General features: G+C 41.7%; 2 protein-coding genes across 2 annotated transcripts in view; both read left to right on the top strand.

Moving 5' to 3' along the window:
• Window positions 1–43: 43 nt before the first annotated feature.
• On the top strand, window positions 44–4,474 carry syt1b (synaptotagmin Ib). The gene is made up of 8 exons (XM_062420548.1): window positions 44–191; window positions 1,785–1,951; window positions 2,438–2,551; window positions 2,703–2,870; window positions 2,958–3,125; window positions 3,468–3,585; window positions 4,039–4,172; window positions 4,268–4,474. Exons 1-8 carry the CDS (start codon window positions 44–46, stop codon window positions 4,472–4,474), a joined length of 1,224 nt encoding a protein of 407 aa, XP_062276532.1.
• A 2,356-nt stretch (window positions 4,475–6,830) lies between these two features.
• otogl (otogelin-like) overlaps window positions 6,831–26,806 on the top strand; it is a 37,330-nt gene continuing 17,354 nt past the window's right edge. The window contains exons 1-21 of the mRNA XM_062420917.1: window positions 6,831–6,903; window positions 7,308–7,350; window positions 7,667–7,712; window positions 7,976–8,054; window positions 8,166–8,258; window positions 20,875–21,029; window positions 21,726–21,847; window positions 22,156–22,361; window positions 22,848–22,972; window positions 23,249–23,355; window positions 23,537–23,643; window positions 23,880–24,005; window positions 24,103–24,211; window positions 24,296–24,342; window positions 24,429–24,577; window positions 24,672–24,798; window positions 24,973–25,150; window positions 25,222–25,346; window positions 25,635–25,844; window positions 26,322–26,490; window positions 26,636–26,710. Of these exons, the coding sequence (XP_062276901.1) occupies window positions 6,831–6,903; window positions 7,308–7,350; window positions 7,667–7,712; window positions 7,976–8,054; window positions 8,166–8,258; window positions 20,875–21,029; window positions 21,726–21,847; window positions 22,156–22,361; window positions 22,848–22,972; window positions 23,249–23,355; window positions 23,537–23,643; window positions 23,880–24,005; window positions 24,103–24,211; window positions 24,296–24,342; window positions 24,429–24,577; window positions 24,672–24,798; window positions 24,973–25,150; window positions 25,222–25,346; window positions 25,635–25,844; window positions 26,322–26,490; window positions 26,636–26,710 (2,471 nt within the window). The remainder of the gene's footprint in view (window positions 6,904–7,307; window positions 7,351–7,666; window positions 7,713–7,975; window positions 8,055–8,165; window positions 8,259–20,874; window positions 21,030–21,725; window positions 21,848–22,155; window positions 22,362–22,847; window positions 22,973–23,248; window positions 23,356–23,536; window positions 23,644–23,879; window positions 24,006–24,102; window positions 24,212–24,295; window positions 24,343–24,428; window positions 24,578–24,671; window positions 24,799–24,972; window positions 25,151–25,221; window positions 25,347–25,634; window positions 25,845–26,321; window positions 26,491–26,635; window positions 26,711–26,806) is intronic.

Genomic DNA, 26,806 nt, shown 5'->3' with positions numbered 1-26,806 from the left:
TCTCTGCCAGTTTGATTCTGGATCCACTGTCAACTGTCAAATAATGACTGGGAACCGTCGAGCTGCCCCGGTGGCACTGGGCACCCCAACTACATCTACTCATTTGCCAAATGCCACATCCATCCCAGGCCAGGACCAATCTGATAGCCACAGTCCCAACAAGTTCATGAGTGAACTGCACAGCACCCACAGTGAGTTAAAAACAGAACTTATTCTTCATCCTCATGGACCCTAGCTGGGTCTGATATAATGGTTTCAGCCATTTGGTCACATATCAAAGCACTACTGCCAGTGGATAATTTAGATATAATCATGGAGGTTTCTGATGAAGCATTTGAGGCATTTAAGTATAATTCCATACTACATGGCTGTTTAAGGGAATACAACTGTGGCTCTGTCTTGTTTTAAGAACATGAATATACGAGTCAACATTTTTGGAAACTCTACAATGTCAAGGATTTGAGAGTTTCAAAGTCTAAACTTTCTGATGGGCGATTTATTGTTTAAATGAGTCACATTATTCAGTAGTACACTGGGAAGACAAGGTTGAAGGTACTCAACTGAGTGTACTGTAGGCATGCCCCAAAATTCAAGGCTTTCTGAAGATAAACATTTTTCATTCCCTCCATGACTATATTTTGACAGAGCGTATTAAAGCTGCAACAAGTAATTGATTAGTCGTTGGACAGAAAATAAATCTGTTACTATTTTGGTAATTAATTAATAGGTTTGGTCATTTTCCAAGCAAAAATGCCAAAAATTTGAAGGTACCTGCCTCTCAAATGTGAAGATTTGGTGAAACTCTTTGTCATATATGACATTAAAATGATTATCTCAACATTTTAGGCTCTTAGGCAGACAAATTGCAGCCATAGAGATTATTACCCGTGTTTTCTTAATTTTCGGAGGACTGGACTCAGATAGCTAAAATAATTAAATGGTAAATTTTATCCAAGAATGGGTGACTGAGCTAGTACAGGTCACTACATATAAAAAGCCCAGACTAATATTTGCTCATGTGGGACACAGTTATACTTAATGTAGTATAACAGTTAACTGTTAACCATGAGTAGAATATGTTTAAAAATGTATGAGGGATAGTTATCTTCTTGGTAGAAATTCATTCATCAATTCTTCTCTTGTGTGGAGCCACTATATAAATCGTTTACAATTATTCTTCTCAATTCTTTTGTTTTTAATTTTTCAGTATAGGTATTTATCTACACAGAGCCATTCTTCAGATGCTGAGTAAGCAGCAGGGTCAGAATTATCAGAATTAGAGTTGTACAATACCATAAGTATGTCAGAAAATTAAAATTGCAAATCATAAGAAATGGGATCTTAAATATATGTTACTTGATACATATAGTCATATACAGTATTGCTTTTATAATGCTTTAGAACAAGCAGAATACACAGGAGATGGACAAATGATAAAGTATTAAACCATATTGTAATAGCACAACTTTGAATCACCACATCTCTGGCTTAAGTATTTATTGTGGAATATTGGATTGTATCACATTGCATTTCCCAGTGTTTCTGCTATATTGTTCACTTTTTGTGTATGTGATGTTATCAGACAGTGTATCTTACTTTGAACCTAGACGAGAGAAAATACATGTGTAACAGTTGGAACACTAAGTTCAAGTGTCTGACTTTATGCAAATAAAATGTATATTCTTTGTGTGTGTGTGTGTGTGTGTGTGTGTGTGTGTGTGTGTGTGTGTGTGTGTGTGTGTGTGTGTGTGTGTGTGTGTGTGTGTGTATATGTGGGTTAGCAGTGCCATCATGGGCGGTTGCTGCCCTTTGTATTGTGAGTTTGTGCGTGGTGCTGTCCTGTGCCGCGTGTGTGTGGAAGAAGTGGTTGAAAAAGGACAAGGACAAGGAAAAGGGAAAAGAGAAGAGCAAGGGACACTCTGACACTGAAATGAATGGAGGTTACAATGAGGTACACTACATACACACACACACACACACACACACGCACGCACACACACACACACACACACGCACACACACACACACACAGTGTGTCGTCTCCCCTGCAGATGTATGGTCCTTGTAATGTATCACAGCTTTGACATCCAGGTCACCCAGGACTAGTAAAACTGTCAATGTGTTAAGACAAGCGGGTGTTTTGCACATCGCTCATGACATGTTGTAGGTTGCTGTCTGTGATGAGACATTTTGGAGTGTTTTCACTGTCTTCAAGGATGCAACACTGACAGTGTTAAATTAGCCTGGCCCATTTAAACAGTAAATAAAACTTAGATGGTAACTTTATCTTTGTTTAATTGCCTCTGGCTGTGTAATTCTATACGTCATACAGTAGTACCTCAGCACGTATAGCTGCTCCACAAGTTGTGACAAGAGCTCTTCATTGATTACTTGTAAAGCTATATTATTCACCTGCATATTATGTATGCCCGTGCAGACGCCGAAAAATGAAGTTAACAAAGAAACAGAGCTGTCAGATAATGAGCCCAAGGAGGAAGAGAAATTGGGCAGACTACATTTCACGTTAGACTACAATTTCACAGAAAATACGGTAAGATACTGCTACTCAGTTCTGATGTGTTTTTTCCTACCATCTGCCAAATCCTAAATGTCACATTTGAATACTTTTCTTCTCTCTGTCAGTCAGCCAGCCAGACTCTCTCTTTTTTTCCCCATTAATTTCTTCTGCGCTGACATTCTAGCTGGTAGTAGGCATCCTCCAGGCAGCAGAGCTTCCTGCCATGGATGTGGGAGGTAGTTCTGACCCTTATGTCAAACTCTATCTGTTCCCGGACAAAAAGAAAAAGTTTGAAACTAAGGTTCACAGGAAAACTCTTGGACCGAACTTCAATGAGACTTTCACATTTAAGGTAAATTCCTCAATACGTTATTTATCCTGACTTTTGAGATCACTGTTGGTACATGACATGTCCCAAATTATGGATGTGTGTGTGTAGGTACCGTACACTGAGCTGGGTGGCAAGACGCTGGTGATGACTGTGTACGACTTTGACCGTTTCTCAAAACACGATGCGATTGGAGCGGTAAAGATACCCATGAGCAGCTTGGACTTCAGCCAGTCTCTGCAGGAGTGGAGGGATCTGCAGAGGGCAGAGAAAGAGGAGGTGGGAGCACAGTGTGAGAGGAAGAGATGAGTTGAACTTGAAATGAGTGCTACACAATACAAATTATACAATCTTTTGTATTTTCTTTCCTTTCTGTGTGTTTAGAGAACAGGGTTGCTGGATGTTAGGTTTGAGTAAGATCTAACATTTTCCCTGATATTTACACTTCATTTTAAAGTCAGGAGCTCTACACAGATGTGTGGCCATGTATTTGAAACACTTCTTTCTCTGAGGACGACTGCAGCCTATAGTAATTTGGACATTTAAACATAATTGTGAAGCAATATTTATAGTTCTTAGAAAATTCCCATAGCAACATCCTCACTTCTTTCTCTATACCAGAGCGAGCGGCTTGGAGACATATGTTTGTCCTTGAGGTATGTGCCTACTGCAGGGAAGCTGACTGTGGTGATTCTGGAGGCCAAAAACCTGAAGAAAATGGATGTGGGTGGATTGTCAGGCAAGTCATGCAGCAAAGAAATCTGAATTCACATTAAGCTCAAGCACTGTGTCAAGTTCCTTTTAATCAATAGATGAGGAACTTAACAGTATACACAACTTCAGAGCCTCCATAGCTTCCTTTAATTTCATCAATTGGTGTGGGGGAAGCATTTACCTATTCATATAGGTTACAAGATTTACTCAACTTTTGTACTAAAAACTATAGACAGATCATAGTACTTTTTTAATATGACAAAGTACACACTAAGTAGCCGAGTCTTACTTTTTACCGAGCCATAACCCCAGATTATTACTTTTTTAGTGGTGTGTCCACTTTCAAGCAGTTTCTATTTAGGGGAAACCAGCAGGGGCTACTACATTAGATGTTGTGTTTCACTGATGGAGTTACTGCACCAACGCCAGGCTGTTGGTCTGTTGCTCTAACATAAAACCTCCCTGTTCTCTCTATCAGACCCTTATGTGAAGATCCACTTAATGCAGAATGGGAAAAGACTCAAGAAAAAGAAAACAACGATAAAGAAGAACACTTTGAACCCTTACTACAATGAGTCATTCAGCTTTGAAGTGCTATGTGAACAGATAGAGGTACACATATTTGTATACACACATACATACACATGGATACATTCTGTCATAAATATGCTAATTTTGCCTGTATGTGTGTGTATTGTCATTTATAGAAGGTGCAGGTAGCGGTGACTGTGTTGGACTATGATAAGATTGGGAAAAATGATGCCATTGGGAAGGTGTTGCTGGGCAATAACAGCACTGGGACGGAGCAACGTCATTGGTCAGATATGCTAACCAACCCCCGGCGGCCAATAGCCCAGTGGCACAGCCTAAAACCAGAAGAAGAGGTCAATGTGCTAATTTCCAACAAGAAATGAAACTCAGCGGGCAGCTTTATGCAGCTGTTCCATGAAACCTTGCAGCAGTTACCTCAACTACCTCCAATTTATGTTCCTATTTCTCCCCTAGCTACCCTTAAAAAACATTTAAGCTACTTAACGGAGTAAATCTACCCCATGATTCACACACTATGCGAGTCTATTATTAACTTTAAGCCCTTTTTCCTTCAGTAATTCCCTCCTCCTGCTTTTACCTAAACTGCTTTAAAAGTTGTAATCAAATACATGATGTATCACTATGTACAGAGCTATTAAACAATATTTTTTAAACATGTGTGAATGTTTTTCTTCATATGTTCTGTGCCGATGAGCTACATGTATGCTACATCTGACCTGCAGAGGGAGACAATCTGAAGGATAATTAAATGAGATCCTAATATGATTGATTTTATTTCTCCTTCTTCACAATATTCACTGTTTCCTTTTGCTAGTTAAAATAATCAACTGTTTTCACTTATTTTAATTGAATTTACCAAAGAAATGGTACTTTCTAATGCTACCAGAGTATAACACTGACTATAATGTTGGAATATAGCCTAGAATGAGAGTTATAGCAAGAGAAGTGTGTGGGCATCATGCTTTATAGGTTTTTCTGCAGCATCACAGCCAAAGTGGAACAGGACAGTCTGGACTATCAAAAAGAATATAATCAAAATTTTTATTTTCTCACTTCTGATATTACTTGAGAATTACGTAATAGACCAGTGTGACTTGTCATATTAGGGAAAGCACAGGTGTTACTAAAACAATTAATGATGACTTTGTTCTCATTCAAGCATCACAGTGAACTGTGACAATGCAACAAGGAGCCAGCATACAGAAAGCCAGGACCCTGAAACTGAATTCAGCCATCATCATTCATTTTTATTATTTACACCTGCTGCCTAGAGATCTATTAGATCTATTATGTTCATTTCTTTTCCTCTCATTAATTTTAGTTGTACTATTATATTTTCATGTTATTTCCAGTGAGACACATTTACACAATTATAGTAAATTCAAAAATATTTGCAAAATGAATATCAACATGAGAAATGCAATAAGCATCACTCATGCTTTCTATTTTTGACATAAGTTCTTAATTTTATAACAACTAGCAAATACTATTTTCAGTTTATGATTGTGTCTGATATGTTATTGTTAAATACAACTTGGCAAACGCACAATAAGTCATATTTGCTGATACAGCATCAGTAATATATGGCCTATAGTAAAATGTCTAAAAAAAAAGGTTAAATGTTTGAAAACTTTGTAAGCTATATGTACTTTTTCCCTTTTAATCATCAATTAAAACATGAAGTAAACACACTCCAGAAAGGACATGACTTTTCCCCATCTCTGTATTTTAAAAAGAGATAAAGAGAGGATCGGGATGAACATTTCATACAATACCAGGCAAAGTGTCAACAGGTGAGGATGACCTCAGAAAGCTGTTGTGGCTAATCTCACTTTACCTGGTATTTACTATATAAATTAAGCGTTCATTTAACGTTAACTAGAGTTATATTAACTTCGTGGCTACGAAGAAACAGCCTTAAATGTTCAGTCTCTCCTTAACGTTAGCGTCAAATTTAACTTGTTTTTGACAACACAACCCGAGTCAATGACAGTAACAAAACATTAGCCTAATTGATGTTAGCCAACAGAAGTTAGGCATCATCTTCGTACATTTAGCAATTAGCGTTAATTATCTTAATTGTAACCATTAACTAGTTGCTACCATTAACGTTTGGTTAGTTACCAGCATTGTCTTTCGGGATTTTAATTTGTTAAACTCCTGGCTAACGTTAACTTACGTTAATACAGACACTGATAAATGAACAATTTAATGCTCAACTTTAATTAGCTACTAAAACTAACCTTTGTCATAGATGTGGTAACTTGGCATACCTGGTGTGGATTACACTATTTCGGGTTAACGTTACCGTGATAATCACAAATGTAACGTTAATAGACGGTCTGGAGTTAAATTACCTGCCTTGTGTTTGATTCAGTGGCTGTGCCTTTCTCCTCTGCTTGTGTCTACGGCAAGTGTCCCACCTAAATCAAGCGGTGGATCAGAAATGTAACTGTAAACCTCCGTGATGGAGGACAGACCTGCGAGCCTTGTCTGCTGCCTGAGGATGTTGGAGGTTTGACCTACCTGCCCACACAGGTGTACAGTAAGCGACTCGTCATCCGCTCAGGGGGGAGGTTGTCGCCACCAGGTAACGTTAGTTTTTACAGCGACGACCAAGCATCATCCAGGTGTTACCAAACATCCTAAATCCTTTCCTCCCGGGACCACTGAGATGCACCGTTAACGTTTCGGCGGGACTTCCTTTCGGACTCTGAGATGAACTTAAAGTGGACTGTAAAACGATTTCTTCTTATGTCGTTTTCAATCTCCCACTTGCTGGTACTTGAGGGTAAGTTTGCCACCTCTACTTATTAAAATGATGTTATTGTCTCTTATAAAATATGCTGCACATATCTGAATATGAACTACATGTAGGCCTAATGCCATAGAGCCACAAAGCCCTTCAAGTATTACAAGTTACATACATACAGTAATTACAAGATTATTATAGGAGGAACATATCTTTGTGACTTCTGTCAGAAATATAATTATGTTATAATCATCACATTAAATATATAAAGCTGCTCTCCTCCCTATTAATATATACTAACAAGGCATCTAACTGCTACATCATTACAAATTATATAGATATTAATACCATAAAAGTTTGTGATTGTGCACTTCAGGATTGTATATTACATAATTAAGGCATACCCGACGAGCAACAAATGACTTGTCTGACTTTGTGTTTAGGAGCTCAGAGCCGACTTTCAGTGGCAGAAGGAAGACTACAGAGGTAAATCAAAAATAGGAATGGAATACATTTGTCTCTGTTATCAATAGTGTGACCAAAATATAAGTAATATTTTTAAAAAATCATCAGGTCATTCTCACACAATATTATAAGCTGACTGTTAAATTAATTTGCAATTTCTGCTTCTGTCACTAGGGTGTGTGACAGAGACAGAAACTGAGTGTGTGTGTTCATGCACTTTGTGTGTGAGGGTTGAGTAGAGAGGAGTTTTGAACCTGAATTCAAGTGGTGTAAAGTGCACTTAAGTCTCCCCTCTGACTGTTTCTTCCCACTAATGTGCATGTTTGTGTGTGTGCAGAAGGGCTAATGCACTCCGGAGGAAACGGGATCTCCTCGGGGAGGAGGTTGGTACACTACACCTAAGAGAACCAGAGGAGGTCAGGGCACCCACATGCGCACAACACCCTAACCGGCACAAAGCTGTCTTTGTAAAGAATGAGACACACTCACTTACTCATACACTTTCTCCCACTCACCTGATGTAACTTTTAGCTTACAGGTACAGGTTTAGCAGGTACACTAATGGTACAGTACATTGTCACTGATGCTGTTTAAGCTTGATAATTATTTCAGGATCTACTCTAAGTACTGTTCTTTGTTTTACAAGACATACAGACCGCTGCTGTCAGAGGGTACTCTATCCCGCAGCATTTTACAAAACTACACAGCCAGAGATTCCTCTTCAGGTAAATACACTATGTATGAAGTGATCCCAAATTCATTCATAGAAGCTTAAAACTATCATTACCCATATAAAGTAGGGTAAGGGAACTTGAGTGTGTTCATATCTTTCCCAGAATACTGCGGTTGCCTTAATGGTGGCTGGTGTCAGGAGGACGGTGTGTGTGACTGTGCTCAGTTCCAGGCACTGGGAGACCGCTGCCAGATCAGTGAGTAATACATACACTCAAACATACACACACACACACACACACACACACACCTACACGTCTTCCTTTGGTTTCATCCACACAACAGTAGTACTGATTACCTTTTGGATGACTGACAAGTATCATCCCTGGTTTGCTGCAAACCAGCTGGTTAGCATACTTACAACTTTTGGATAACAGTATAGAGTTACATACTCAGTTGTGCAAAAATACGTGTATGTGTATAAGGTTGCTTGTGTGTACGCATCAGACTCTCCAATCATTCAACAAAAATTAATTATACCTGCATTAATTATCAGATTTCCCCAGATCTCTCTATCTCTCTTTGTATATACAAATCCACTATCCTCTACCTCCATTCATGCACACACACATATACACACACTGTTGAAACTTGAGCTAATTCTACTTGCTAAATCATACGCTATGTGTTAGCTCAGTCTGTGCGTTCGTTAAATGAAAGGATAGGAGAAGATGAGCGGTCTCACAGGCTATTTTATTTAGCAGTAAATGAATAAAACATACAGAGCTCTGGGTCGAGATCTTCCTGTCCCTGATGAACAACAGTGTGTGTCAGTTCATGAAGTCTGACGGCTCTCCTTTCCCTGACCCCTTTTATACAAAAATACAATCAGATATAATGTGTGAGGTGCTGTCGTCTCCTGATTGGCTGTTGATCTGACTCCATCCTCCATCTTCTCACAGTCCAGGATATGTGATCTTCCTGTGACCTCCTTAAACAGGCGCAATAGTGACTTCCATGTGACCCCCTTCTTCTGGAACTACACAATCACCAGACCTCCTGTGGGGGTTTTATGGTTAGTTATGCATTGTTTAACAAAGGATGGTCAGGGCTCTGACTGAATGTTTGACCCCGCTCTCCTGTTAATAATAAACCTTTAACCTATGCAAGTGGGACGTGTCAACATCCAGAATCTACCTATTTAATTACACTTCAGGGTAAACTGTCTTCATGCATTCTTATTACACAACAAGCTTACTGCTTTCAGATTGTTACACATAGGACCACATATTTATATGAAACAAACAACAAAGTAATTAATCCCCTTATGTGATATTTTAGCAGTGGCCAATTCATAGCATATATCTACAATTCCCCCTTTTGGTCTCATAAACATGAGACCACGAAACATATTCATATTCCATCCTCAAACCGATATCCTTCCCCCGCCACCAACGCCATCACTTCCATCTCCAACTGTGGCATCTGGTAAGGAGGAGGAACCTTTCCTTCAATTGCGGTGACAATCAATCTGTTACACAAAGATCTTAGACAGGGAATACAACAACATCCACATAAAATCAACGTTCCCATTACACTTACTAGGGACACTAATACAGACACAATCAATCCCCTCCATTTACCAAACCATGATTCCAAGATGCTTTCCAAAGGGTTATCGATGCCTGAGTGTTCATGCATTTCTGAGGATAAGGTTCTCAATCCTTCCAGAGCTCTGGTTACAGAGCCATCCGGTGCAGTGTTGTTTGGGATGAAAGTACAGCACTGATCTCCAAACATGGAGCAGACCCCTCCCTTTTCTGCTAATAACATGTCCAATGCCATTCTATTCTGTACTGTCATCAATGAGGTGGCTGCCAGCTGTTCTGAGAGACCTGCTACTGCATCCCGGGTCTTATTTGCCAAGCGAAGTACATTGTAATGGATGTAATTTATACGATCAACGTTCTTGTTTGGGGTAACTGGAAATAAGGCACTAATCAGGGGGAGATTCTCAAACCCTGCTGCTATTTGACTAGCCAATTTATATTCATTCGGTACTCCCCGGGGCACGCCAATGGCATCCACGTAGGTGGTTGAGCCTGAGGTGAGGTCAAATGCATCTCTACTCGTCCGTTTTTTGGTGAAACCACTACGACGTGGTCCCAGGAGGAGTAGTGGTAACCCTAAGCGGACCATTGCACAGGTTCCTGACCAGTCTGGTGGCAGGTACGTGTGCAAGGTCCTATCTCCACAATACCAAAACAAGTCTGCCCTGGCCCAAACCATTGTACTGGCATTCTGCCAGCCCGTCATGTTAATCATGGTTTTACACCAATCAGTAGAAATGTCTCCCATCCTGGTGGCGTTAGTTCTGGTGAAACAAGTATAGTTGTTAAGTTGTGGGGTGAATGTGGGTGGGATGGTAGAGTTCTTTACAGGTGGAAAGATAGCACTCAAAGTGGCACAATGAAGCGGGTTTTCCTGCATGGTCAGGGACATCATACACTGAAATCCTACAGGGTCAATTTCAGGATACAGTGGTGCTGGAGTAGTGAATAAGGTTGGTCTGGCCGAGGAACATGCAACACAATTGCTCATGTTCATCGAAGCTGCCGTAGCAGCTATCCAGTCCAACCACATATTCTTTTCCCCATAACCAGTAGCTAATTTAACAATGTCCTGCTTGGTCAATTTGCTATAATCAATTTGTACTACTCCCTTTCTCTGCCTGTGCTCTATTTCAGTGGCACTAGTAGATGTTTTGATGTTGCTTTCAGGTGGAGTAGGGAGAAGATTAACCTTAATTAAACCCACAGGATCTTTTCCTTGTAGGTCTACTCCTAAAACTATGTAAAACCTCTTTGGTGTTATGTAATTTTTAGTCATAAAGGGGTCGTCCCAAAGATTGTTAATGGTCAAAAGCAGTGGGTTCATGGACCTAGAATCACTGTGAAACTGACCTTTAATAAACTTAATCTTGCTGACCTTCCCCTTATCTTTAACAGCATACAATGTTGGCACCCAACGTGGCCCTGTAAATTGCCACACTAGATCCCACCCTCCACACCAGCTTCCCCCTGGGGTGAAGCTGTCGACACAGGCCTCATGTACCATATTGCTTCCACAGAGATATAAATCATACATTTTCCATCGTGCTTCATTCTTCCCGCATTCAATTACACTGCATAAATCGAATTGGAACGTCACATTGGTTCCTACCGTATAATCCAATTCTACCCCTCCGTACTTGCTCAGGCACCAATCCCCCGTTCCTTGGGCAGCTCTCTTGTTTCCGGGTTTCCCTTTCCCCTCTGTATTTCGATCCCCCATGGCTGATCCCCATAACAACACCAACATAATAACAATAATGCATGATATGATAGTAAACACTCCTAGCCACCACCACCTGTTGTGGTGTGGCTCCCCTGCTACAATATACATCTTAATACACTCTTCTGATTATTTTTAGCAAGCAAAACTGGCTCAGTTTGCTCAATTGGATTCTAGAAAAACTACTTTTCCGGAAGATTTTCAAACCTTCTCAACCTTATACCAGAATGTTGTCCTCAGGCTGCTGAAAAGAAGAATTCGTTATCAATGCTCCACTATACTCCTCCTTTGTCTTATCTGATCTAAAGTCCTGATTGGAGGGTCTGTGGCAGCACACTGGCTCCAGTGATACCAGCTGTCTCCCTTTCCTTGCAGCCTGAGTGCGTGCGATGTCCTTTCCACCACCTTGAATGGTCCTGTCCACCTTGGCTCTGACCACTTCCGCTTGATGACTTTCAGTAGGACCCAGTCTGTTGTAGGCGGGCTCTGCCTCTCGGGGTCCCCCTTTACAGCTCCAACCTGTTTCGAGAAAGCTGAAACCAAAGCTGTTAGTTGATCATAGTATGGCTTATACCTTACATGAACCCTTTCTCTATCTACCATCTGTACCCCTGCTCCAGGTCCGGGAAACTGTTGACCTGTTCTTAGCTCATAAGGGGTGAACCCTGTAATTGAATTAACTGAGCTTCTGATGGACATTAAGGCTAAGGGCAGAGCATCCACCCAGCTTAATTTAGTTTGAGCACACACTTTTCCTATTTTACCTTTAATGGACTGATTCATTCTTTCCACCTTTCCCTGTGATTGCGGATGGTATACTGCTCCAAACGCGTGTTTCAGTCCTAGCGCTGCTTCTACCTCCTGCAAATCTTTATTCTTAAAGTGTGTGCCGTTATCCGACCTGATTCTTTTTGGAAACCCATACGTCGGAATGTAGTGATTTATCAAAAATTTGATCACTGTTTTTGCGTCTTCCTTCTTTGCAGGCATAGCTTCTGGCCAACCAGTGTATGCATCCACTGCGACCAGGAGATACCTGTACCCGTTTACTCTCTCAATCATATCAGTATAGTCAATCACTATCTCTTGCCCTGGCATTTGTGGAAGAGGAAATTTCCCTTCATGCGGCTTCACTGTTGCTCTCACATTGTATTCTGTACACGTTTTACACTCTCTGATATGATTTTCGATCATTGCTGGCAAAAACGGATGCCACCAATGTGTCAGATGTCTCTGCATCTGTGTTTTTCCGCAATGTGTAAGACCATGTGCTTCGTGGAGCGTGGACGCTATCAATCTGGGGGGCAACACTGGTCGACCGTCCGGTGACCTCCAAACCCCCTCGGATTCCTTAGCCCCCCTTTCTTTCCACACTGTTAGCTCCTGAGGGGAGGCTTTCTGCTGCTCTTTTATTAACATGTTTAAATCGCATGCCGGTAACAAATCATACACTGTTTTCTCGGTCTGTATCATCATGTTTTGAGCCGTATACCCTGCTGCTTTTTTAGCTGCTGAGTCTGCTTCCTGGTTTCCTTTTGCTACTGTGGTCTCTGCTTTATCATGACCCCTACACTTAATGACTGCTATTTCTGCAGGTTTCATTAAGGCCTCTGCTAACCTTTTAATGTCTTTTTCATGTTTGATGGGCGTTTTGGCTGCAGTAAAAAATCCTGCTCTGATCCATTGACTCAATTCTACCTGTATCGCTCCCACCACATATGCTGAATCGGTATAAATGTTCACTCTCTTCCCTTCTGCCCATTCTAACGCTGCTACCATTGCTTGTAATTCTGCTAGCTGAGCTGATTCTTTCCCTTCCACTGTGCCTGTCAATACTTCCTCAAACCCGTCTTCTGTTTGCCTTATTACTGCATATGCTGCTTTTAATCCTTCTGTGGGGTGTCTGTAGCAACACCCATCTGTGAACAAAGTTTCCTCTGGGTCTGTGATTGGTTTTGCTTGCAAGTCTGCTCTGACCCTGATATCTCTCTGTACCCTTTCCTCACACCTATGTGGCTCTCCCTCCCCCATGTTATCAGCCATGTTGATTCCTTCATGTGTAAACGTGATGTGTGGCGCGTTTAGAATTTTTTCTAATCTGGTCTGTCTTAGTGATGTCATTGTGAAGGCTGTTGAATTCACAAATGCCACTATACTATGTATTGTTAACACTGTGAGTGGGTATCCCATGACTATGTGTGCTACTTTTTGGAGAATCTTTGCTACCCCTGCTGCATGTCGTGTGCATGGCGGGTGTCTGTCCTCTGTTGGATCAAGAGTAACACTTATATACATCAGTACCTGCCTACATCCCCCTTTTTTCTGAAAAAGAACACCATTTACTGTGTGTAATTTTTCAGAAACATCTAGGAAGAATGGATCTGTATAGTCAGGAACGGCCAGATCAGCAGCATACGTCAGGGATTGTTTAAGAGAGATAAAACTCTCCTCTGCTGTTGTCGTCCAGTGTAATTTGGCTGACAAATTCCTCATTCCCTGTTCGTTAACCATTGCCCTTAAAGGGGAGGTGAGTTCCCCATAAGAGGCAATGAAGTGTCTACTGTAACCTGTCAAACCCAGGAATGAAAGCATGTCCTTTACTGTACTAGGTTTAACATGATGTAAGATGGAGGATCTATGAGACGGGGACACACCTGTACCTGTGACGGATATGACTCTACCCAAGAAAGAAACCGTTTGCCGACAGCATTGCAATTTAGCTCTTGAAACTTTGAAACCAATGTGGTATAGTCGCATGAGTAAAGATTTTGTGGCCTCCAGACACGACACATGGTCAGGAGCAGCCAAGAGAATGTCATCCATATACTGGATCGACACCACCCCTTTTGGAAGTGTAAAGTCAGCCAATTGTTGTTTTAGTACTTGGTTAAAAATGCCTGGCGATAAGATGAAACCCTGAGGAACCCTTGTATAACGAAGTTTTCTACCTTTGTATGAGAAGGAAAAAATATCTCTGAGGTGTTCTGCTAATGGCAGACAGAAAAATGCATTGGCCAGATCTATGCAGGAGAACCATTTGTGGTCCGGGGTCAGTACAGACATAGCAGTGTATGGATTTGGAACTGGGACTGTTGGGGTGGAGACAATGATGTTAATGCGTCTAAGGTCATGTGCCATCCTATACTTGCCCGTATTTTGTTTCTCTATTGGCAAAATTGGAGTGTTCCAGGGTGACTGGGAGGGCTCTAACACCCCCGCTGCTAATAATCCTTCGATTGTGTCAGCAATACCCGTTTCAGCCTCTGGTTTGTGTGAATACTGTGTCTGCCAAATAGGAGTGTGATCAGTTATCTCAAATGTGATTGGTGCAATGTGTGAACAATGTCCAACATCTGTAGGTCCTGTTGACCACAGAGAAGTTGGGAGGGCATCAAGTATAGCGGCTGCCTGGGGATGGTCTGTCTTTTCCCTGCCATGACACCTTTCAATTTGCCTATGCTCTAGTAACACCTTATCAGTGGTATTATGCACAATCCGATAAGCCCCTTCTGATGGTGAATACTGCAGACTGGGGAGTTGAGTCCACCCCCAGTCTGTTATCGCCAGTAGGCGTTTGGTCATCGGGCCTAAGTCTTTGGCCTGATGTTTAGCATGCACAGCCAAGGTAATATGAGGCACCGCTTCACTGTGCATCTCATACCATTCCATCTGTTCTTTTGTAAGTTCAACCACAGCAGCCACGCCTTCTTTCCCAACAACAATACTGCTAGAGGAAATGCTCCAGTGTGTCCCTTCTAGCTCTTGATAATATGCTTGTTGATAAAGCTCATTACCTTCTCTATCGTAATACAGGGTTGTGTGGAGGGGGTCTGCGGGGGGAGAGTAGGGGTGTAGCATCTGAACCCAGGGCTTCCATTGTCTGTATAATGATTGTATGCCCGTTCCTTGCCTTCCTTCAGGTTCCAGGAGTCCCCAGTATATGTCGGCCCACTGTCCTTCTGCTGATGGAGATGCGTCTGCTGATAACATCATCTGTGCTCCAGACTGAATTGTTGTCATTGAACAATTCACAGAGTACCCATTTGGAAAAGTCACAACTAGTCCATCTGGCCCACACAGGACCGATGCTCCACATTTTACTAATAGGTCACGCCCCATTAGGTTGACAGGACATGTGGGGGAAGAGATATACTGGTGGTGAAATGTTTGCCCTGCTACTGCCGTTTTCAGGGGTGTTGTCAATGGCAGGTTTTCTGTTTTACCCGAGAACCCAACTAGCGGGATACTGGAAGAAGATAAGTTTGACCGGGGCATGCTGCAAGTGATGGTAGAGAATCTGGCTCCCGTGTCTACCAGAAAAGGCAGATTTTTGTCCATTACCTTCATTTGCATGTAGGGGTCTGCCAATCCTACATGTTCCTGAGTCCTCGGGTCCCGTCAGTAGTCATTTTCTTGTTCATTTATCATAGTCTGGGGATACTGCCCTTGTGCAGGGGCTACTGGTGCATACGGGGCCTGGAAGGGTGGTCCTGCTTGCTGAGGTGGGGGTAGGGCTGGTTGAGGATGCGGCCCCCCCCACAGCAGGCATTCCCGTCGCCAGTGCCCAGGTTGGCCACATATAAAACAGTTGCCGGATGGTTGCACTCTGGATCCTCCGCGACCCCTGCCCCTCCCGCGCACCCCTCCCGCTACAAACCTACCCCCCTGGTATGGATATTGTACCCAACTGGGCATTGGATATAATTCTGGGGAACCGGCCGGTGGCTGGGGCTGTTGAACCATTTGGTTGCTTGGTTTGTGCGACTTTTTCTTGGCATCATTTACCTTTTTCCTCGCATCTTCTAATTGTAATTTCAACAGCTGTATGTGAGCTGACTCAGTATTCTGTTTATCTTCATCTAATTTTACCCTATGTCTTTTCATATGGTGTGTCAAGTGTTTTTCCCACTGTTCAGTGGAACAACCTGGGATGTCAGGGTTGCCTTCCATGGCTTCTTTAACGGCCTCTGGCATTCCTGTCATGATGGCTTTTCTAAACAATGTTGTCTGTAATTGGCCTGACCCTGGATGACTCCCTGCTGTGTCAGTCCACGCACCTTTACACCTCATCAGAAAAGCAGACATGTCCTCACCCTCTTTAAAATGGAAAGTGAGTGAGTGCATCGCCCCCTGTGGAATTGGAAATCGTTCCCTCATAGCACCCCCGATGTCTGTGGCATGTGGTGCAAACGCCTCTGAGTCGGGTAGAGTATTTGTCCCAGCAGTACTTTCAATCTGTTTAATTTCCCACAAACTCAACTGTTTCCCCAACAATGCTCTCCAGTCTCCCAGTGCTAGTTTATGGCCTAACGTGTATTGACAAAACTTTGTCATCCAGGTCCCCCCCCCCTCAGTGGGGGGAGGCATCTTATCCAGGATGCAATTCATATCAGTGAAGGAGAAGGGTTGATAAACATCACCTAGGTGGGCCCCCTTGTATATTAACGGCATCTGCATTTTATGTGGTGCTCGCGACTTATCTCTTGAGCGCAGGGCATACGGGGAATCTGATTGTGTAGCGTGTGGAAAAGTGTGCTCTGTATGAACTGTAAGTGTCCCTATGAAGGAGGCTGGATAATCCTGGTCCCCCTCCCTATGTTCTTCTTCCTCCTCTTCCTCATCACTTTCCCTCACCACTTGTCCCCTGTTCAATTCCTCTGTCAACTGTCTATGATGTCTGTCTGCGAACCCCTCCTCTCCGTGCTGATAAGATGGGTGTGGTTCTTTTGTTCCCCACCCTGGTCCCTCAACTGGGGTGGATTGGGCTTTTGGCTGTTCCATAAGTAACGGTCTCCCCTGTCTCTGCCTCTCCCTGCTCTCAATATGTTCCCCTATTACCCTGCTTGTCTCTTCCTTTGCTTCCACTATGCTCTCCTCAATTTGCCTCGTCAGTTCCTTCATGGTGGCAATACCATCCTGTCCTACTGCTCTCAATCTGTGTCTCACTGCTCTATATTCTTCACCTCCTACCTCAGACATGTCCATTACTCCTTCGTGGACGTACATAAGAGGCATCTGTGTTTGTACTGTCGGATATGGGGGAGGTGTGACGTCCAATTTAGGGTATATTGGAGAATAAGGCCTTGCCTCTATTTTCTCTTCGGGGGGGTCTGCTTTACTGGGGCCGCTTGGTTCCCTCTGTGACATTTCTACGGCTGCACAGGCTAAGGTCATATTATGTATGTGGATTCTTCTCTGTTCCTTTTCTTCTTTTTCCTTTCTCCATCTCCTGTTTATCAATATTGAACCTCTTCCCCCCTTCGCCTGCCCTTCTACCTCTAACTTTGCTTGCTCTTCTAGTCTCATTAAATATGGTAATAACTTCTTTCTTTCCTCATCCTGGGGTATCTTGCCCTGCTGTTGCAATCCCTGCCAAACTTTGTCATACTTCTCCATCATTACTTTTTGTTTCCTGGCTGTAATTCCACTACTCAATTGACTCCTCACCTTCCCCCACTGTGTCTCTATTGTTAACGTCAGGCTCAGAGGACACCCTCCGTGCTCTGCACCCTCCCTTTCCATATTAGATCCTTTTACTCAGAATAAGTTTTCAAGAATTCCTAAATCCATATAATGTGAACACTATGGCAAAAAGTATCTACCTAACGTTAACCACCACTTGTATTGTGTACTCTGTATTTTCTACTTCCCACATACAACAGAGTATTCCAAAAATCAAAAATGTTTCAGCTCTTCCCACCAAAAGATACTCACTATTCAAAACCTTCCAATTCTTTAAACAACACAAAATTTCATAAACAAACAACAAGAAACTTTCACACACCACTGGTTTCAAACATAGGTTGTCTCAAGAACAAAAAACAATAAGAACAACAAGTGGTCTCTCTCTTCCACATACAACCCCTAACACTCAGGATATCAGACACACACACAGATCAGGAAAAAAGAGGGGGGCACAAGCACTCCTGCATCACACACACATGTGAACTGCCTTATCTCACACACACTTCCAGCAGTACAAAAACTTTTAACAACAACCCACAACCTACAAGAAACAAAAAGAGTGAGTTCTCCACTCACTAAGCGCTTTTATCGGTCTATACCGAACGGACCCGGAATTAATCTTTACTCCCTTTTAGAACTTGATTAGAGTTAACCCTCAGTGGCCAGTCAGTTTGTATGGAGTTCACCCGAGCAACTGACCTTTCAGCGAGTTTTTCAGCCACTGCTGGCTTATCTGCTCACTGAGACACCCCCGAGTGTCCTCTCTGAGACACTACTCAATTTCTATCTCCCTATGCTGAACAACCTTATTTCGTCAGCTTAAACACATATAACAGTCATTTTCATACAACTGAAAATGATAAATAGAGAGCGCTGCTTTTATGAGGAAAATAACCCCAACGGTCTTTAAACCCCTCTCTTTAATTTCCGTACGTGTCTGCCCTGCTTTTGTTTAGGATATTTCACCTAAAAGGGTGTTTAAACCCACACGTGGCCAATGTGTTAGAATTTATGGACTCTAAGTCCAAGGGACTCAAACCCATCAACGCACCTGCCCTGCTTTCATGGGTCTTCTAAAAAACCCATAGGTGTTTAAACCTGTGCGTTGTATACCTATTAACCTACCCTTTTTATTCTATGTTTTACTCATTCACTTTTACTAAGACACTTGCAGTATAATGACAACATTCAATTTGGTATATCCAATTGCAGAACTTTTGATAAAACAGGCGTCTGCTTACCTTTTTATTTGCGGCCGCTGATTGATGTCACCACACGTCAGTTGTCTGTTGTCGTTCAATTTCCTGCTGTGGTCCGTCACTTCTCCTCAAATCACTCAGTCAGGGTCACCATTTTGTTGAAACTTGAGCTAATTCTACTTGCTAAATCATACGCTATGTGTTAGCTCAGTCTGTGCGTTCGTTAAATGAAAGGATAGGAGAAGATGAGCGGTCTCACAGGCTATTTTATTTAGCAGTAAATGAATAAAACATACAGAGCTCTGGGTCGAGATCTTCCTGTCCCTGATGAACAACAGTGTGTGTCAGTTCATGAAGTCTGACGGCTCTCCTTTCCCTGACCCCTTTTATACAAAAATACAATCAGATATAATGTGTGAGGTGCTGTCGTCTCCTGATTGGCTGTTGATCTGACTCCATCCTCCATCTTCTCACAGTCCAGGATATGTGATCTTCCTGTGACCTCCTTAAACAGGCGCAATAGTGACTTCCATGTGACCCCCTTCTTCTGGAACTACACAATCACCAGACCTCCTGTGGGGGTTTTATGGTTAGTTATGCATTGTTTAACAAAGGATGGTCAGGGCTCTGACTGAATGTTTGACCCCGCTCTCCTGTTAATAATAAACCTTTAACCTATGCAAGTGGGACGTGTCAACATCCAGAATCTACCTATTTAATTACACTTCAGGGTAAACTGTCTTCATGCATTCTTATTACACAACAAGCTTACTGCTTTCAGATTGTTACACATAGGACCACATATTTATATGAAACAAACAACAAAGTAATTAATCCCCTTATGTGATATTTTAGCAGTGGCCAATTCATAGCATATATCTACAACACACACACACACACACACACACACACACACACACACACACACACACACACACACACACACACTCAGACTTTCCTCTCTACAGCAGCAGATATAAAACCACGCTTGAACTAAGTTAATAGTGCTGAGTGATGGAGTTTCTGGTTTCTATATTCTGAACAGGCTCCTTATACAGTATATCGGTAGATCTGCGTTCACAATTATTGTAAAGATATTTTTCATTTCAACAACTAATTTAGTGTTGACATACATGTTGGAAACATTATAGCTCCTAGGAGACCTGTAACTGAACTGAGGCTTGAAATGAAGTCTTATATTAGATTATATAGAAGAACATTAAGAATGTAAAAAAAATAGCACGAAAGTGGGTCATAAAAACAGTGTTTCTTGGGGAGAAAAAAGTCAAAAAAATGTCTGAATCCAAGACAAATTATCATGGGCTCCTCAGCTGTACAAACAAACTGAGACAAACACTTATTTTTCATAGATTTTGAAGATCAGGCTAACAGAGCTGATGCCAAATATTACATTAAATTTGGAAACGTTAATTGAATCATGTATCTTTGATCTATGATTTGTAAGGGGTGATTATACTGTATATATAAAATGTGCCTTTTTGAATCACTATGACGAGCCATTTACTGACATGCATACATACAGGATAAGATGTGACTCACTATCCCTATCCTCACCCCCTCTTGTTTTTGGGAGGGTATTAGGCAGCATCTTGGCATACTCAACTATGGAGACTTACTGTAACAAAGGGCTTTTTAGAAAATTCAGGTATTCATTTTCCACTGATAAGTTCAATGAAATAAAAGATGATGAAAGAAGAAATTTAAAGATGAAAAGAGACAGGATGTATGATTTGCCTCGGCAGTTTAGTGAAGTGTCAATTTCTGCTGAAATTCATTTGTGACTTGACATGAAACTAATCCACTTCATCATTACAGCCGTCTGTATGTCTGAGTGAACTGTCCATTTTCCTATTAGTACCTAACCAGGGCCAGGATAGAGACGGGATCTGCAGGTCGTGGGGTCAACACCACTATGAAACATTTGATGGAATATATTTCTACTTTCCTGGAACCTGCTCTTACATTCTGGCTCAGGACTGCCACTCAGCTACACCACAGTACACGGTGTGGGTAAGAGCATACATATTGAAATTACCCACTGAAGTATCTAACCTTTATGCTTATTGGGTAGTGTTTTTTGAGCATACATACCATTCTACTGTTGTCAACACCCTTCAAGCTCTTATCGTCATGTTCCTCTGGTAATATTTTTTTATCTGAAGTTTCTCTTACAGCTCATATCGTAGTACATTTTACTTATTTATTTCAAAGATAAGTCAAAAACAACAATTAATCGCCTGTGCTAAGTACTGCATGTGTAGTCAAAACCATCTGTGCTATAGACCTCCATTTATGCCCAAAAACTATTAAAAACACATCAGTGAGCCACACCATTGCACAGAGTGCAAAGTTTTTTGATTCCCATGAACATGGACACTCGAGTTTATTATGAGTTGATCCCACACACTACTACAATGTATTCCTGTTTGTTAAAAACTCTGCTGCTAATTGATGTTAAATGTCACAGCTATTGTAACATTTTTAATTGTAAGTTACTTAAAAATTAAAAATTGAAGTCCTGAAGTCTCAAAGTGTTTCTAACTTTGTTTGTCCCTTACACCTTGTGTTATTTTCTGGCTGTTGGTGGCAGTGTCATTACTAGACAGGTTATAGACTGCGGCTAATCCTTGTTAATAAATGTTTTAAATGTAATTTTTCCATTTTTACTTCTTTGATTCTTTTTCATCTGCTCTCTTGTCTGTGTAGGTCCACAACAGCAGAGTGTGTGATGGGAGTGTGTATTCATGCCCAAGAGCTCTCAGCTTGTTCTTCCCAAATGAGGAGGAGATCCACATCTCTGGATATCAGGTTCACCAGGGAGGACGCAGGTGTGTCCATGTGTGTATTTGCTCTGCAATTATGTAGAGGGAAAAGGACATCTAGAAAGCTTTAGAGAATTTTTCAATAAAACAACTTTCTTAACACATCATCCACACCCACTGTAAAACCACAACACAGCATTATGAGCATGATTTTCAAGGAGATGACTTCCTCTATCACTCTCTTGTGTGTGTGTGTGTGTGTGTGTGTGTGTGTGTGTGTGTGTGTGTGTGTGTGTGTGTGTGTGTGTGTGTGTGTGTGCGTGCGTGTGTGTGTGTGTGCGTGTGTGTGTTTGTGTCTTTGTGTAATCAATCAGACTAAGTCTGCCCCAGACTATAGGTGGTGTGTTTATTGAACGACTGGCTGATTACTTGCTGGTGAAAAGTGTTTTTGGGTTCTCTTTGGCCTGGGATGGAGGCTCAGGAGTCTACCTGAAGATGAGTGAGGAGCACCAGGGTGCCCCCTGTGGCCTGTGTGGGAACTTCAACCACCTTGCAGGCGATGACCTCACCACTGCCCGAGGTAAGACCGGCCTGACCGGCCCCTCATCCTCTTATCCCTTCTCTCAGCACCCACTCACCTCAATTATTATTATTATACTCTCAACACTGTTTCTGACCAATTATAGTAGCGGTGGGACCTGGAGAGACTAGAGTGGAATAACAGGAGAGAAGTGATAGTTTGGGTTTGAATGGTTGGAAGGAGCAAGAATCCTTCCTCAGATGACCAGTAATATGAACTGCGCTCCCCCTTGTTTGAGCTGTCTGGTGGAGTGAGGATGAGTTCAGAGAAAGAGAGTAAACAAGTAAAACGTTTCTGTGTGTTGAGCTGCTTGGGACTCATTTACATTGTTCCTATATTCCTAGATTTTCTCTTATTCTAACAAATATGAAGAGACAGAAAGAAATTGTATCTTTTATGTGCATGTTTCAATGGTATGGAATAACTGTATATCCTGCATTTTTATCTGTGTGCATATGTGCTGCAAACCTTGACTGTGTGTTTTAGGCATTCAGACTGGTGAGCCTGCAGTGTTTGCTAACAGCTGGGCAGTGGACCTTCCTCATGAAAGAGCCTGTCCCTCTGTAGACCTCGACTTCAATGGGGCCTGTGAGTCTGAGTCAGACATGGATGTAAGAACCACAGAAACACTCTTTCATCTCAGTGCATACTAAGGCTGAAAACTGACACATTATGAAAGAAAAACAAATCGAGCCCACCATATAAACATTTTTACTGCTTGTTGAAAATTAAAGCTAGCAGCTTTTTCATTGCCATCAAAATAACCAGGATGGTCCTTGTATGCAAAATATAAACTACAGTTGTATTTGTTTTGCTGTACACTACAGTACTTTTCTATTATTTTAAATGCTGTGTTTCCTAATTATGTGTATGGTTCATGTATGCAGGATGCCATAGAGAAATGCAGTGCACTTCTCTTCTTCCCATTTCTGTCCTGTCATGAAAACATAGACCCAAATCCCTTTGTGGCCAGCTGTGTCTCTGACCTTTGTGTGTAAGTCAAAACTCCCAGTGGCTATTTAAGTTTTTCCTCCACCCTTTTCTCTTTGTTGTTATTGGTATAAGCCCAGTTACAGAAATAAATCTACCTTCCCTCTCTAGCTATGGAGCTAGAGACTCTTTATAAAGATACCAAGTTCCTAAAAAACATTTTGTACATTTAAAAAAAATTTCAGATCTGATGATGAGGAAACATTTTGTCGAGCCTTGGTTGAATACACCCGAGCCTGCTCTCATGTTGGATATCCAGTAAGAGAGTGGAGAGACAGCTTCCCTTCCTGTTGTAAGTTACCACTGAAAAATGGCAGATTAATGCTGTTTGAAATGTTGTATCCTTCAGTATATTCAGTATACTGTATAACATAGGCTTTACATCTACAAAACCATATACCATCAACAAAATCTAATCTAATTTAATTTTTTCATTTCATATACTGTACATGTTCCACTTTCACATCAACATTTATTTCATGCTCGTCTCTTATTCACCTTTGTGTGAAATTCTGTGTTTGTATGTAGATGATGGCTGTGAGGAGAGTTTTGTCTACAGAGACTGCATCAGTTGCTGTCCCCCCACTTGTACATTTGAAAAAGAATGTCTAGGAACCAATCTGCATTGTCTGGATGGCTGCTACTGCCCTGATGGTATTTCATTTTTTTTTAAAAGTCTTCCTAACATCTGTCAACTGTTCTATAAATTACCTCTAAACATACTGTTATTCTCCAATCCTCTTTCCCATAGGTCTTATCTTACAAAATGGAACATGTATCGCTGTTTCTCAGTGTCCTTGTGTTTACCATGGTACTTCATATGTACAAGGACATGTGATTCAACAGGGATGCAGTGTTTGGTGAGTGTGGACTTGTATTCCATAGCGAGCATAAAATGTAGCATTTCCAATGTGCTGTTAACCTGCTATGCTGCTCTTTTTTAGTGTTTGCACAGGAGGATTGTGGAACTGCACAGAGAACAACTGCACAGGTGAGTTTACTCTTTCAGACAAATTAGTTACTGAAGAGAAAGCAGTGAAAACAAATTCTGTGTTTTACCTCTTTTTTTCTCCTTAGCGGAGTGTTCAGTGATAGGGGACGTATTTGTGACAACATTTGACGGGAGGATGTTTCTCCAGCCAGGGGCATGTCAGTACGTCCTGGCAAAGAGCCGCAGAGGCAGCAGCAGATTCACTGTCACACTGCAGTATACTACCTGTGCTGAGGTAACAGGCACAATTACCTGCACACACAGTGATCAACCCTGCAGTATCATTTATAGACGTAACCGGCTATCCTGTGTCATCTGTGTGTCTGCAGCAGCAAATGTGTATTCAGTCTGTGACAGTGGTGTTGGATGAAGATGTGAGTCGTCAGATCACTTTGACCAGAGAAGGGGAGGTGATAATTGGTGTCAACCCAGCGCCTGTCCTGCCCTATATTGATGGTGTGATTCACAAAAGCTTTGAATGATACATAGCAAGTTTATACTTGATGCAGAGTTTACAATGACATAATTCCTCTTTGTACTTTTTAAATTAAAAAAAATGATTACATCTTTTGTTGTTTATACTAATTCTGTCTTTGATAATGAGTGTTCTTTGTTTCGGGGTATATATAGATGCACTGGAAGTGCGGAAGATGACCTCTGTATTCACACAACTGAAGGCAGGGATTGGTTTGAGGCTGCATTACGATGGTCGAGGGGGACGGGTCTACCTGCAGCTAGAAAACCAGTGGCATGGACTGACACTTGGCCTTTGTGGAACCTTCAATGGAAATCTACGAGATGACTTCCTGTGAGCGAATACTTCCCACTTATAGACTAATGTTAAAAACAAACTATGTCTGATTGTGTTTGTGTGTGTAGGTCTCCAGCAGGTATGATAGAGGGAACTCCTCAGCTTCATGCCAATGCTTGGAAGGTGTCCTCTGCTTGTGTGGCTCCAGTTAACCTGCCCATAATAGACCCATGTGAGATGAACCAGCATAATGGTAATTCATCTTTTCTTAATGTTTTGATTGTATTTTTTTTTACCTCAATTATATATTGGAAAAATGGAAAGAGTGAATGGTGACCTGAAATCAAACCATGCATCACATGAGGATGTAAATGCCAGCAGCTCTACAGACTACACTACACATCCTGACATCCTAGTATTATTGATTCCTCAAGTGGCACTGTACTGTGCAGATGTTAGGTATCAAGGTATTTCAGCTTGTTCAGACCAGATTTAGAAAAAGTATTGTATGATATAAAATGTGTTTTGTTTGTTGTTCTAGTATTCTATGCATCCCAGTGTGAGGTGCTTTTGGGGAGTGTGTTTGCGCGGTGTCATGGCTACATCAGTCCAAACATCTACCAGCAGCAGTGTCGTTACCAGGCCTGTCGGTGTGGGAGCAGTTGTCTGTGCACGGCACTGGCTCACTATGCTCTCCTCTGTTCCAAACACGGAGTCGACATTAATTTCAGATCACATGTTTCTGAATGTGGTGAGTGTTAAGTTTGTGGGTTGTTTTTATTTATAAGTGATTGTGTTTCAAATACATTCAGATGTATTGCCCAAAATCACAAAATACTATAGTGTATGCATCAGGCAGACTTCATTGTTCATCACATCATATCATATAATTTAAATGTAAACATATGCTGTGTCGAAATCACACCCTCATTTACTTACTCACTACTGCCTATATAATAAGACAATCAGTACAGAGCAGTAAATTGAGATTTCGGACACTTATCACTGATCATCAGTTTGCATCATCACTGACAGTTGTGGAATTGCACAAAGGTACCTATAAAATGTGGCACATTGCATTGTGGGATTGTGGGAAGTAGTATACATGCCTTTGACAACACTTTTTTTAGCGTATAGTAAAAAGGTGATTTTGGACATAGTGATAGAATTTGAGAAATTGCATTCTCTTGTGCTGTGTAAAAATGTGTGTTACTGTATGTGTTTACAGGAGTGGTGTGTGTTGGAGGAATGCTGTACCACTCTTGTGTGTCATCCTGCGGGAAGTCCTGTCGTGCTCTGTCTAGCACTGACACGTGTAACCCTGACGACTGTGCCGAGGGGTGTGGCTGTCCAGTCGGCAGTTACTATGACGACATTCGCCAGCGCTGTGTGCAACTGTAAGACTTCACCACCTCATATATCATCCTAATGATCATCATCCATTGTCATTTGGCAGAGTTGTGCACACAGACAAAAACACCAATGCAAAAAGCATCATCATTAATTCATGTAACTGAAATAATGTCGTGAGTTTATCCTCAGGTCTCGGTGTCACTGTTATTCCATGGGTGGTGTGTCACAGCCAGGGGAAGTGACCTTCAGTGCCTCTGGCCCCTGGTGAGTCACAGTTGGCCTTGACCTGCACTGAGAAGTGAAGACTCACTTTGGCAGTTCTCCTCACTGCACACAGTGTAACATCCGTACATCGATACT

Source organism: Scomber scombrus, chromosome 6, assembly GCF_963691925.1.
Source record: "Scomber scombrus chromosome 6, fScoSco1.1, whole genome shotgun sequence".
NCBI lineage: Eukaryota > Metazoa > Chordata > Actinopteri > Scombriformes > Scombridae > Scomber > Scomber scombrus.
This window is presented reverse-complemented; position numbering and strand designations above follow the sequence as displayed.

What these genes read in the sequence shown, in the direction of transcription:
- syt1b (XM_062420548.1), top strand. Translation starts at nt 44, where the DNA reads ATGACTGGGAACCGTCGAGCTGCCCCGGTGGCACTGGGCACCCCAACT. An exon ending in TGAATGGAGGTTACAATGAG is followed by an intron (nt 1,952 to 2,437) that starts GTACACTACATA and finishes ATGCCCGTGCAG; the next exon opens with ACGCCGAAAAATGAAGTTAA. An exon ending in AGAGGGCAGAGAAAGAGGAG is followed by an intron (nt 3,126 to 3,467) that starts GTGGGAGCACAG and finishes TCTCTATACCAG; the next exon opens with AGCGAGCGGCTTGGAGACAT.